Source organism: Bos grunniens, chromosome 5 (assembly GCF_055505025.1).
Source record: "Bos grunniens cultivar Pamir isolate PY7600 chromosome 5, Bosgru_T2T1.0, whole genome shotgun sequence".
Taxonomy (NCBI): domain Eukaryota; kingdom Metazoa; phylum Chordata; class Mammalia; order Artiodactyla; family Bovidae; genus Bos; species Bos grunniens.
In genome coordinates, this window is record NC_141169.1 from 101,763,668 (window position 1) to 101,777,511 (window position 13,844).

The 13,844-nt window shown below is 41.3% G+C and overlaps 1 protein-coding gene across 3 annotated transcripts in view; it reads left to right on the top strand.

Moving 5' to 3' along the window:
- LOC147372774 (ovostatin homolog 2-like) overlaps positions 1–3,798 on the top strand; it is a 42,663-nt gene extending 38,865 nt beyond the window's left edge. For all 3 annotated transcript variants that reach the window (XM_086402026.1, XM_086402025.1, XM_086402027.1), the window contains 5 exons: positions 744–834; positions 1,198–1,266; positions 2,132–2,234; positions 3,149–3,225; positions 3,655–3,798. In XM_086402026.1, coding sequence (XP_086258152.1) covers positions 744–834; positions 1,198–1,266; positions 2,132–2,234; positions 3,149–3,201 — 316 coding nt within the window. In that variant the 3' untranslated portion in view covers positions 3,202–3,225; positions 3,655–3,798. The remainder of the gene's footprint in view (positions 1–743; positions 835–1,197; positions 1,267–2,131; positions 2,235–3,148; positions 3,226–3,654) is intronic.
- Positions 3,799–13,844: the final 10,046 nt, after the last annotated feature.

Genomic DNA, 13,844 nt, shown 5'->3' on the forward strand with positions numbered 1-13,844 from the left:
TTCAAAATGAAAATCTGTTGAACACTAATGCTAATAATATAATGCACAGCCCTCAACTTCATGTCCCAACAATCTTATCCCAAGTTGTGGATATAACCTAGAAGATCTCTTGGGGGCATGTCTGTTGTATGATTTTGCCAACATCCTGCTTTTTAGATACGAGTCTCTTCTAAGTGTTGCACAGAATCTAAAGCTGACATAAGTATGTGTGCTGTGCTCAGTCACTTCAGTCATATCCAACTCTTTGCACCTTCGTGGCCTGCAGTCCACAAGGCTCCTCCATCCTTGGGATTCTTCAGGCAAGAATACTGGAGTGGGTTGCCATGCCCTTCTCTAGGTGATCTTCCTGACCCAAGGATGGAATCTGTGTCCCTTGTTTCTCCAGCATTACAGGCATATTTTTACCCACTGAGCCACCATATGTGTAATATAAGTTTAAAAGTTTTGTCTATAAGTTCTGACTTTAAAGCCTCAAGTAAGTTTAAAAGCAGGATTTGGGGAGATTAGGTCCATTCATTCTTTACTCTAATTTATGTTGCTTTGAATCACCTCAGCCACGATCACTCTAATTGTGCTTGTTTCCAGATGTATGAGAGTGACTATCTTCAGATGTTTTTTCTCCAGCTTTTGCCTCTCCTCCAGGCTTAAAGCCAATTGGCATCAATGTACTCATATCCTTGCCATAAGGTTAAGTCACTCTTCTAAAATGATGTCTAAGTTAGTGTTTTGTTTTTAAATTTCAGATATACGGGAACTCACAGTAACTCCAACATGGTCCTTGTTGATGTAAAAATGCTATCAGGATTTACTCCAGTCATGTCATCCATTGAAGAGGTAAGTAAGAGAAGCCCAGTCTTTCAATCTCCAGAAAGCACTAGTGTGTTGATGAAACAGTTGGTTAGCAAAGCCAAGCTGTGTAATTCTTCACTTAAACAAACATTCACAGTTCACACTCATATTTTTGCTAAAACAGTGGTGGAATGGATTCTTGATTTATAGCAATTAGAAGTCATTATTTCCAATAGTTCGTAACCTATTTTTTAAATTTAGTTCTGACTTGTATTTATGAAAACATCATGGCACAAGGGAATGTTGCATAAAATAACTTCTTGATACTGATTAGAGAAAAAGCATGAAACATTCAATTCTGGAATGATGCTTTTTCATATTTATCCCTCCCTGCCAATTTCCTTAAAGCTTGAAAACAATGGCCAAGTAATGAAGAGTGAATTCAAGAATGACCATGTTCTTTTCTACCTGGAAAATGTAAGTTGACAATAATTTTTTTATCCACGGCTTTCTTTTTCTTCTGAGGGTAACTGAATGCTTCAAATTCTCCTAAATATACATGATAGGGTTTGTCAAAACTATGTGAGATGTTAAAGGTGATCAGTGTACTTCCACCCCACTAATTATCTTTTCCCTCTTAAATACTATGCTATTTCATACATACCTTGGCTAACTGGATGATTCTCAAGTTTAGAAGCATCATTTCCCCATTCTTTTATTCCTCACAGCATCTAACATAGTCTAGTCAAAGATGTACAATTCTTTTATAATTTGACTTGAACTCCAGCAGAGGCTGGGATGAGTTTCAGACTCATCCTTTCTGTGTATACATCATTAATATCCACACAAATGCCTACATTTTTGTAACGTTTTCAACTTTCTTGTACTTCAATATAATCGGTGAAACAACATTTTACACAATTTAATGTTACTTAACTCATTATTTTGGAGAAGGCAATGGCACCCCACTCCAGTACTCTTGCGTGGAAAATCCCAAGGAGCCTGGTGGGCTGCAGTCCATGGGGTCGCTATGGGTCAGTCACGACTGAGAGACTTCACTTTCACTTTTCACTTTCCTGCATTGGAGAAGGAAATGGCAACCCACTCCAGTGTTCTTGCCTGGAATCCCAGGGACGGGGGAGCCCGGTGGGCTGCCGTCTATGGGTCACACAGAGTCGGACACGACTGAAGTGACTTAGCAGCAGCAACAGCAACTCATTATTTTGCCATTATGTAAGATCATGACACCCTGGATTTATCATAAACTTCTGGAAATAATTTGCTCTGTGGTTTTATTTTTTGCAGGCCTGCTCTGGTGTATTTATAATCTGTATCTTTACAGGTTTCAGATACAGCAAAGAGTTTCACCTTCTCTGTTGAGGAAATCAACCATGTGGCAAACATTCAGCCAGCCCCAGTCATTGTCTACGATTATTATGAAAAAGGTAGGTGGGCAACAACCATGCTTTAAAACTACTGGAAGTTATATCTGTATCTAGGATTCCCTGAACTACTTAATTTTCGAAAATCATCCTTGGTCTTCAATATCTGGGTTTACTTTACATATTGTTTTTTTTATTCCATTTTATATATATATATATAAACTTCTTACTGGGCCTTTTTCTATTTGCCAGAATTTTTCAACACCTAGAATCCTTTTGATATAATGAAAAGGCACTCCCTTAATTTGAAATACAAACCAGCTAAGCTTCCAGGTCTTGTTGCTGTTATTTTTGTTGTTAATGACCGAGACTAACCATTCCATGCTACATCTATGGACTTTAATTTGAGAGGAAGAGTGAGAAATATTCTGAAATATTATAGGCAAATCTTGATAGATTAGGTTTCAAAGCAGTTACTAAGAGGCTGTTCAGAAGATTTTAAAAAAGTTCCCTGGAAGGTTAGTGCTATTAATTTCTTGTTGAATGTCATGAAAAGTTTGTCAACAAGTCTTTGGGGATTTTGGGTGGGGTTTTTTGTCATTCTTTTGTTTTTTTGGCTGTGCTGGGTCTTCGTGGCAGGATGCAAACTCAATAACCCTATAGCATGTGGGATCCTGGTTCCCCCACAAGCGATCAATCTTGCGTCCTCTGCATTTGAAGGTAGATTCTTAACCACTGGATCACAGGGAAACCCCTGTAAAGCAGTCTTTGAATTCTGACTCTGTCATTTACTAATTGAATGTACTTTGTCAAGTACCTTAAACTTCAATACAACGTTCCTGGATTTAGAAAATAGAAGGAATTGACTTTCTTGCAGAATTACTGGAAGGGTTAGACCTAGTATAATTATATCTGACATCATCTGGCTATAGAAAGTTGGAGATGTAATAAGGATGAACTTTCTTTTTATTTTCCAGATGAATATGCCCATGCTTCTTACAATATCAACAGTGTTCCTGTTTCTCAGTGAGACAAAACAAAATACACAAAAAAGGTAAGGAAATCATATGCATCATGAGTTATTAAAAACATCTGGTGAGAAAATGAAAACCTAAGAAGATAAAACAATAGATGAAGCAAAGAGAAGTCTCTGGTGCTTCACACGGTCTGTACAATTATGCACATTAGGTAAGTACTCTGATAGGACAGCATTAAGATTTTTATTAATGTCTTTAAAATAACTTTAAAGAATTTGAAACTATATGTGTGCTTTTCATAAATGTTTCATTTTTTAAAACTCTCATGTTTGTTTTATGAATTTCTATGTTATTAATATGTATGTACATATTTTATACACATCATGTGTATGCTAATGTGTATTTGTGGATGTCTGTAAATATGTATTTGTTTATCCACCTCTATGTATGTATTTATATGTACATACACACATTTATTTATTGTTTGAACTGTTTTTAAATCCCAGGTAGAAAACAATTTACTTTGAATGAACTCATTCTCCTGTCTCAAACCTGGAAGAAATCCATGAACCACCTCACATTCTGAATAGAGTTCACTCTGCTATGAGTTCTTATCAGAGTTCGTTTCAATAAATGCTGTGATTTTTGCATTCGAGTCTCTGATTTTCTTTTTTTCATTACATCATTCATAATTTTCATCCTAAAAAACTCAAGGTTTTGTTTGATACCAATGCTAACAATTTTGCTTTACTGTTGTCAATTCTGAATTCAAGTTTTTAGACAGAATTCAGAGTACTAAATATGAAATCTTCCAGCATCCAGGGAAAGCGAGAGCCCAGATTCCCGGAGGGGCAGAGGAGGAGACCACATTTAAGAGGACTTCACGTGAGCTTGATGATATAAAAAGAAACACAGGAGATATAAAACACTCTTCCCAATAAAATAACAAAGCATGTGTGGAGGGCAGAGTATACTTAGTCACAAATTAACTGATAGATTTATTGAATTCACACACATGATCGAGAGGGTAATCCAAGGACAGTTTATTTCTCTAAAAATTATTTTATTGGTCTGAGCTTATCACTTACGCCTGAAAAGGAATACTCATTGTCTACCCTTTACCTAACACTATGGTTGAAGCAATGAATTAATATTGAGAAGATGGAGGCAGGGCAAAATTGGAGGCAAGAGGGGTGGAAATTAATTCATTTCTCTACCGATTTCGATGCAGGCCTTGACTCTGCTGAGACTCTGTTACAGACAGGAAGAAGCTAGAGATAAATTCTCCAGCTGTGGAGTTCAAAATATTGGAAACAAAGTGTCCCAGGGTCTATCAGTATTAAATTAATAATAGAGTGACAGTAAAAGATGGCTAGGCTTATTTATTTTATACTGTCTCTGCCCAATGTACCCCAAAAATAGTACCTAAGCTAGAACTGGGCCCGTAATAAATGTTTATTTATTGAATCATCCTAGATAAATTGCTTATGTCAGCCCATGTGAAGGACTACAAAAGCTTATTTCACTGTGTTAAGAATTCCTTTATAACTAGTTTACCAAAACATCGTATGTCACATACGTAGATAATATGCTTAAAATTCTCCAAGCCAGGCTTCAGCAATATGTGAACCGTGAACTTCCTGATGTTCAAGCTGGTTTTAGAAAAGGCAGAGGAACTAGAGATCAAATTGCCAACATCCGCTGGATCATGGAAAAAGCAACAGAGTTCCAGAAAAATATCTATTTCTGCTTTATTGACTACGCCAAAGCCTTTGACTGTGTGGATCACAATAAACTGTGGAAAATTCTGCAAGAATTTTCTGTGGAAAATTCTGTGGAAATCTGTGGAATACCAGACCACCTGACCTGCCTCTTGAGAAACCCATATGCAGGTCAGGAAGCAACAGTTAGAACTGGACATGGAACAATAGACTGGTTCCAAATATGAAAAGGAGTATGTCAAGGCTGTATATTGTCACCCTGTTTATTTAACTTCTATGCAGAGTACATCATGAGAAACGCTGGACTGGAAGAAACACAAGCTGGAATCAAGATTCCTGAGAAAAATATCAATAACCTCAGATATGCAGATGACACCACCCTTATGGCAGAAAGTGAAGAGGAACTCAAAAGCCTCTTGATGAAGGTGAAAGTGGAGAGTGAAAAAGTTGGCTTAAAGCTCAACATTCAGAAAACGAAGATCATGGCATCCAGTCCCACCACTTCATGGGAAATAGATGGGGAAACAGTGGAGACAGTGTCAGACTTTATTTTTCTGGGCTCCAAAATCACTGCAGATGGTGACTGCAGTCATGAAATTAAAAGACGCTTATTCCTTGGAAGGAAAGTTATGACCAACCTAGATAGCATATTGAAAAGCAGAGACATTACTTTGCCAACAGAGGTCCGTCTAGTCAAGGCTATGGTTTTTTCCTGTGGTCATGTATGGATGTGAGAGTTGGACTGTGAAGAAGGCTGAGTGCTGAAGAACTGATGCTTTTGAACTGTGGTGTTGGAGAAGACTCTTGAGAGTCCCTTGGACTGCAAGGAGATCCAACCAGTCCATTCTGAAGGAGATCAGCCCTGGGATTTCTTTGGAAGGAATGATGCTAAAACTGAAACTTCAGTACTTTGGCCACCTCATGCCAAGAATTGACTCATTGGAAAATACTCTGATGCTAGGAGGGATTGGGGGCAAGAGCAGAAGGGGACGACAGAGGATGAGATGGCTGGATGGCATCACTGACTCGATGGACATGAGTCTGAGTGAACTCCGGGAGTTGGTGATAGACAGGGAGGCCTGGCATGCTGCTGTTCATGGGGTCACAAAGAGTCAGACACGACTGAGTGACTGATCTGATCTGATCTGAAACACACATCAGAGAAGGCAATGGCAACCCACTCCAGTACTCTTGCCTGGAAAATCTCATGGACAGAGGAGCCTGGTAGGCTGCAGTCCATGGGGCCGCTAAGTTGGGCACGACTGAGCAACTTCACTTTCACTTTTCACTTTCATGCATTGGAGAAGGAAATTGCAGCCCGCTCCAGTGTTCTTGCCTGGAGAATCCCAGGGACGGGGGAGCCTGGTGGGCTGCCATCTATGGGGTTGCACAGAGTTGGACATGACTGAAGCGACTTAGCAGCAGTAGCAGCAGCAAACACACACATCCCAGAATCTATACATATTATATTCAAGGATCCCATTCAGGGACTTGGACCAGGGTTGCAACAGTGAACATAGAAGATATCAAGTTCCAGGTATATTTTGAAGGTAAAATCAGTAGAATTTCCTGATGGATTGGATCCAAGGAATAAGGAAAATGGGGGCTTCCTAGGTGGTGCTAGTGGTAAAGAACCCGCCTTCTAATGCAAAAGACTTTAAAGACGTGGGTTTGATCCTCAAGTTGGGAAGGTCTCCTGGAGGAGGGAATGGCAACCCACTCCAGTATTGTTGCTTGGAGAATCCCATGGACAGAGGAACCTGGCAGGCTATAGTCCATAGGGTCGCAAAGAGTTGGACACAGAGATTGTTCCCATGCTTACCAGTTGAGCTACTGAAAAATAGATTCCCTGAGCTGCTGCAAGCTTGAATGGGAAAGTAGAACTTTGTCTTTGGATGTAGGGAGTTTGTGATTTTTATACACTCAAATGGAGATAATAGGTTGGAAGTTGAACAACAACAACAAAAAAAAAATGTTAGAAATTTGAGAGAGAGCTCAGGGTTAAAAAAATAAATAAATAAATGTGGGTGATGCTGGCACACAGATCATGGATAGGAGGAGTTCACTCAGGCAGTGAGTCTGTATGGAGAAGAAAATCAAGGACTTTACTGTGAGGCATTCAAATATTAAAACACAAGGCAGGAGAAGGTTGAGGAAGAACGAATAAAGGAGACTATGAAGGAGAAACCAGAGGAGTAAAATGAAAACTCTGGCCTCAGGGTACTTTTGGATGGAGCATAATCCTTTAAGCCAATCACATTATCACAGTCTCCTCTGACAGTGACTGGTTTTCACAGGTCAGGTTCCCTGGAACGCAAACCCTGGATGGAGATATGTGTGAGGGTGTTTATTGGGGACAACTTTGAAGATCAACACCAGTACAGGATAAAGGATCAGGATTGTACAGACGAAAGAGTTGAGCTGCAATGGGTCACAATAAAATTTGAGCCCGTAGTGAGCTTTGATGCTGAGGTTGTCTTTTAGAGTTTCTCCTACTTTAAGGCAAGGGACTTCCAAGTGGTATAGTGGTAAAGAATTCACCTGCCGATGCAGGAGATGCAGGAGATCCAGATTCAATCCCTAGGTCGGTAATATCCCCTGGAAAGGAAATGGCAACCCACTTCAGTATTCTCGCCTGGAAAATTCCATGGACAGAGGAGCCTGGTGGGCTACAGTCCATGGAGCTGCAAAGAATCAGACACGACTGAGCAACTGAGCATGCACATGCACATTAATGCAAGGGAGCCAAGTCTTTATATCATCATGGATAAATAAGAGACACACAAAAAAACAGTTATTTACATACTTCCTAATTATCGCAATTAACTTTCCACATGAGTATCATGTGCTCAGTCCATGGGATTGACTCTGTGACCCCATGGACTGTGTTTATACCATCACAGCAAACATTACTGAATACAGAGATGCCTCTAAGGAAGAGGAGGAAGAAGAGGGGAGTTGTGTAAAAAGTCTTTCTGATATTCACAGAAATTCTCAGTGTGAATTCATTCAAGAACTAACAGCCACCCAGATTCCCAGCAGTTACGAGTACTTCAGCCATGGAGTAGAATTTCTAAGGAGCACACCTGCGATTACTATACTTTGATCTAACAATGAGAAATTGAAATTGAATCTGACTAAGGACCTATACAGGGGTGTCTCCTGATACAGCAACCAAAGTGATTTTGCTCTCTGGTAGAGAAGAGAGAAAGAAGCAGACAGAGAGGAAAAAAGAAAGGAAAAGAAAGAGAGAGATTCTGGAGCAGAAAATTTTGTTTTTTACTGACTCCTTTCTTCCCCAGATTGGGATATTGCTGGGAAGAAATCATTTTTGGTACTTTAGAAGCCAAATTGTGATGAAAAAGGCAAATGATACTGATATACCTAAGAAGTAAAGCAAAAACAATGGAAGAAACTTCTTGATGGCATTGGTGAGCTGCTGAATTAATGCTGATTCCATGTTCCTCAGAATTTGTGCCAAATGAGATAATAAATGTTTGGTATTTTTAAATCTCTGCTAGTAAGACATTCTTTTACTTGCCACTGATAAAGTTCCTTATGATTCATTTTTTCCCCAATTCTTTGCCTCTGTTTTCCTGTCTCGTCTTCATATAGAACCTGTGATGCCTCCTTTTTAAAGTTCTTTCTGATTATTAATCCCAGGAAAATTCATTTGGAGCGGTCAGTATAGGTGCCTGGCTGACATGAAACATCCAATGCTCACAGTAATAGTCTCCATGAGTAGGACTTTGAAGGTGTGTGTGTGTGTGTGTAATATTTAGTCTTAAAGGGGACCTATCCAATGTTTTCTACATGTCAGGCACTTTGCTGATCACTTTAAATATACTAATTGACTCATTGGAAAAGATTCTGATAGTAGCAAAGATGGAGAGCAAGAGGAGAAGGGGGTGACAGAGGATGAGATGGTTGGATGGCATCACTTGACTCAATGAACATGAGTTTGAGCAAACTCAGGGAGTTGGTGATGGACAGGGAAGCCTGGTGTGCTATAGTTCACAGGGTCGCAAAGAGTTGGACAAACTTAGCAACTGGACAACAACAATGTAATTCCCACAGTTCGGTTTAGTTCAGTCGCTCAGTCGGGTCTGACTCTTTGCAACCCCATGGACTGCAGCACGCCAGGCCTCTGTGTCCATCACCAACTCCCTGAGTTTGCTCAAACTCATGTCCATTCAGTCAGTGATGCCATCCAACCATCTCATCCTAGTCGTCCTCTTCTCTTGCCTTCAATCTTTCCCAGCATGAGGGTCTTTTCCAATGAGTGAGTTCTTCACATCAGGTGGCCTAAGTATTGGAATTTCACCTTCAACATCAGTCCTTCCAATGAATATTTAGGAGTTATTTCCTTTAGGATGGACTGGTTGGATCTCCTTGAAGTTCAAGGGACTCTCAAGAGTCTTCTCCAACACCACAGTTCAAAAGCATCAATTCTTTGGTGATCAGCTTTCTTTATAGTCCAACTCTCACATCCATACATGACTAATGGAAAAATCATAGCCTTGACTAGACAGACCTTTGTTGACAAAGTAATGTCTCTGCTTTTTAATATGTTGTCTAGATTGGTCATAACTTTTCTTCCAAGAACTAAGAGTCTTTTTATTTCATGGCTGCAGTCACCATCTGCAGTGATTTGGGAGCCCCAAAAAATAAAGTCTGCCACTGTTTCCAGTTTCTCCATCTATTTGCCATGACATGATGAACCAGATGCCATGATCTTAGTGTTCTGAATGTTGAGGTTTAAGCCAGCTTTTTCACTCTCCTCTTTCACTTTCATCAAGAGCCCCTTTAGTTCTTCTTCACTTTCTGCCATAAGAGTGGTGTCATCTGCATATCTGAGGTTATTGATAGTTCTCCCGGCAATACTGATTTCAATTAGTGTTTCATCCAGCCCAGCATTTCTCATGATGCACTCTGCATATAAGTTAAATAAGCAGGGTGACAATAAACAGCCTTGACATACTACCTTTCCTATTTGGAACCAGTTTGTTGTTCCACGTACAGTTGTAACTGTTTCTTCCTAACCTGCATACAGATTTCTCAAGAGGCAGGTAAGGTGGTCTGAAATTCCCATCTCCTTCAGAATTTTCCACACTTTATTGTGATCCACAGAATCAAAGGCTTTGGCATAGTCAATAAAGCAGAAATAGATGTTTTTCTGGAACTCTCTTGCTTTTTTGATGATCCAGTGGATGTTGGCAATTTTATCTCTGGTTCCTCTACCTTTTCTAAAACCAGCTTGAACATCTGGAAGTTCACGGTTCACATATTGCTGAAGCCTGGCTTGAAAATTTTTGATCATTACTTTGCTAGTGTGTGAAATGAATGCAATTGTGTGGTAGTTTGAGCATTCTTTGGCATTGCCTTTCTTAGGGATTGGAATGAAAACTGACCTTTTCCAGTCCTGTAGCCACTGCTGAGTTTTCCAAATTTGCTGGTATATTGAATGCAGCACTTTCACAGCATCATTTTTTAGGATTTGAAATAGCTCAACTGGAATTCCATCAACTCCACTAGCTTTGTTCGTAGTGATGCTTACTAAGGTCCACTTGACTTCACATTCCAGGATGTCTGGCTCTAGGTCAGTGATCAGACCATCATGATTATCTGGGTCATGAAGTTCTTTTTTGTACAGTTCTGTGTATTCTTGCCACCTCTTCTAAATGTCTTTTGCTTCTGTTAGGTCCATACCATTTCTGTCCTTTATTGAGCCCATCTTTACATGAAATGTTCCCTTGGTATCTCTAATTTTCTTGAAGAGATCTCTAGTCTTTCTCATTCTGTTGTTTTCCTCTATTTCTTTGCATTGATTGCTGAGGAAGGCTTTCTTATCTCTCCTTGCTATTCTTCAGAACTCTGCATTCTGATGCTTATATCTTTCCTTTTCTCCTTTGCTTTTCACTTATCTTCTTTTCACAGCTATTTGTTAAGGCCTCCCCAGACAGCCATTTTGCTTTTTTGCATTTCTTTTCCATGGGGATGGTCTTGATCCCTGTCTCCTGTACAATGTCATGAACTTCCATCCATAGTTCATCAGGCACTCTGTCTATGAGATCTAGTCCCTTAAATCTATTTCTCATTTCCACTGTATAATCATAAGGGATTTGATTTAGGTCATACCTGAATGGTCTAGTGGTTTTCCCCACTTTCTCCAATTTCAGTCTGAATTTGGCAATAAGGAGTTCATGATCTGAGCCACAGTCAGATCCTGGTCTTGTTTTTGCTGACTGTATACAGCTTCGTTATCTTTGGCTACAAAGAATATAATCAATCTAATTTCAGTGTTGACCATCTGGTGATGTCCATGTGCACAGTCTTTTCTTGTGTTGTTGGAAGAGGGTGTTTGCTATGACCAGTGCGTTCTTTTGGCAAATTAGCCTTTGCCCTGCTTCATTCCGTATTCCAAGGCCAAATTTGCCTGTTACTCCAGGTGTTTCTTGACTTCCTACTTTTGCATTCCAGGCCCCCATAATGAAAAGGACATCTTTTTTTGGTGTTAATTCTAGAAGGTCTGTAGGTCTTCATAGAACTGTTCAACTTCAGCTTCTTCAGCATTACTGGTCTGGTCATAAACTTGGATAGCCGTGATATTGGATGGTTTCCCTCGGAAGTGAACAGAGATCATTCTGTTATTTTTGAGATTGCATCCAAGTACTCCACTTTGACTCTTTTGTTGACTATGATTACTCCATTTCTTCTAAGGGATTCTTGCCCACAGTAGTAGATATAATGGTCATCAGAATTAAATTCACCCATTCCAGTTTATTTTAGTTCCCTGATTCCTAAAATGTCGACATTTGCTCTTTCCATCTCCTGTTTGACCACTTCCAATTTGCCTTGATTCATGCATCTAACATTTCAGGTTCCTATGCAATATTGCTCTTTACAGCATTGGACCTTGCTTCCATCACCGGTCATATCCACAACTGGGTGTTGTTTTTGCTTTGGTTCCCTCTCTTCATACTGTCTGGAGTTATTTCTCCACTGATCTCCAGTAGCATATTGGGCACCTACCAAATTGGGGAGTTCATCTTTCAGTGTCCTATCTATTTTCCTTTTCATACTGTTCATGGGTTTCTCAAGGCAGGAATACTAAAGTGGTTTTCCATTCCCTTCTCCAGTGGACCACATTTTGTCAGAACTCTCCACCACGACCCGTCCGTCTTGGGTGGCCCTACACACCATGGCTCACAGTTTTATTGAGTTAGACAAGGCTGTGGTCCATGTGACTAGATTGGTTAGTTTTCTGTGATAGTGGTTTTCGGTCTATCTGCCCTCTGATGGCAGAGAGGGCAATGGCACCCCACTCCAGTACTCTTGCCTGGAAAATCTCATGGACAGAGGAGACTGGTAGGCTCTGTCCATAAGCCGCTAAGAGTCGGACAGGACTGAAGTGACTTATCAGCAGGAGCAGCCCTCTGATGGAGAAGGATAAGAGGCTTATGAAAGTTTCCTGATGGGATAGACTGACTGAGGAGGAAACTGGGTCTTGTTCTTATGGGCAGGGCCATGCTCAGTAAATCTTTAATCCAATTTTCTGTTTATAGGTGGAGCTGTGTTCCCTCCCTGCTATTTACCTGGGACTTCCCTGGTGGCTCAGATGGTAAAGCGGGAGACCTGGGTTCAATCCCTCGGTCAGGAAGATTCCCTGGAGAAGGAAATGGCAACCCACTCCAGTACTTTTGCCTAGAAAACCCCATGGACAGAGGAGCCTGGTGCAGGCTACTGCCCATGGGGTCGCAAAGAGTCGGACACAAGTGAGCAACTTCACTCACTCACTCACTCAAACTATGGTGGAGGTAACTAGATAGCATATTCAAAAGCAGAGATATTACTTTGCCAACAAAGGTCCATCTAGTCAAGGCTATGGTTTTTCCTGTGGTCATGTATGGATGTGAGAGTTGGACTGTGAAGAAGGCTGAGCACTGAAGAATTGATGCCTTTGAACTGTGGTGTTGGAGAAGACTCTTGAGAGTCCCTTGGACTGCAAGGAGATCCAACCAGTCCATTCTGAAGATCAGCCCTGGGATTTCTTTGGAAGGAATGAGGGTAAAGCTGAAACTCCAGTACTTTGGCCACCTCATGCGAAGAGTTGACTCACTGGAAAAGACTCTGATGCTGGGAGGGATTGGGGGCAGGAGGAGAAGGGGACAACAGAGGATGAGATGGCTGGATGGCATCACTGACTCGATGGACGTGAGTCTGAGTGAACTCTGGGAGTTGGTGATGGACAGGGAGGCCTGGCGTGCTGCGATTCATGGGGTTGTAAAGAGTCGGACATGACTGAGCGACTGATCTGATCTGATCTAATGAAGATAGTGGTGACCTGTCTCAAAAGAACCCAGGCACATGCTGCTACACTCCACGTCCCCAACCCTGCAGCAGGCCATCACCGACCCACGCCTTTGCCGGAGACTCACGGACACCCACAGGCAAGTCTCCTGTGGGTGACTGTTCCTTTCTCTTGGGTCCAGGTGCACAAGGTTCTGTTGTGCCCTCCAAGAGTCTATTTCCCTGTCCCATGTAAGTTCTGGCAGCTCTATAGTGGGGTTAATGGCGACCTCCTCCTAGAGGGTTTATGCCATACCCACACCCAGAGCCCCTGTCCCTGCAGCAGACCACTGCCAACCTGTACTTCCACCAGAGACACTCAAACACAGTTCTGTCTCTATCTCTGTCTCTGTCTCTGTCTCCATCTCTGTGTGGTCCCTGGGTCCTGGTGCGCACAAGGTTTGTTTGAGCCCTCTGAGCGTCTCTGGTGGAACCGAGGTTTGATTCTAAATACGAATTCGCCCCTCCTACCGTCTTTCTGGTGCTTCTCCTTTGCCCTTGAACGTGGAGTAGCTCCTCACAGCTGCTCCAGTGCCTATCGTCTTACTGGGGCTTTTCTGACCTTGGACGTGGGGTATCTCTTCTCTGCCGTTTGCCCCTCCAGAGCCACACAGCCACCGCTCGCC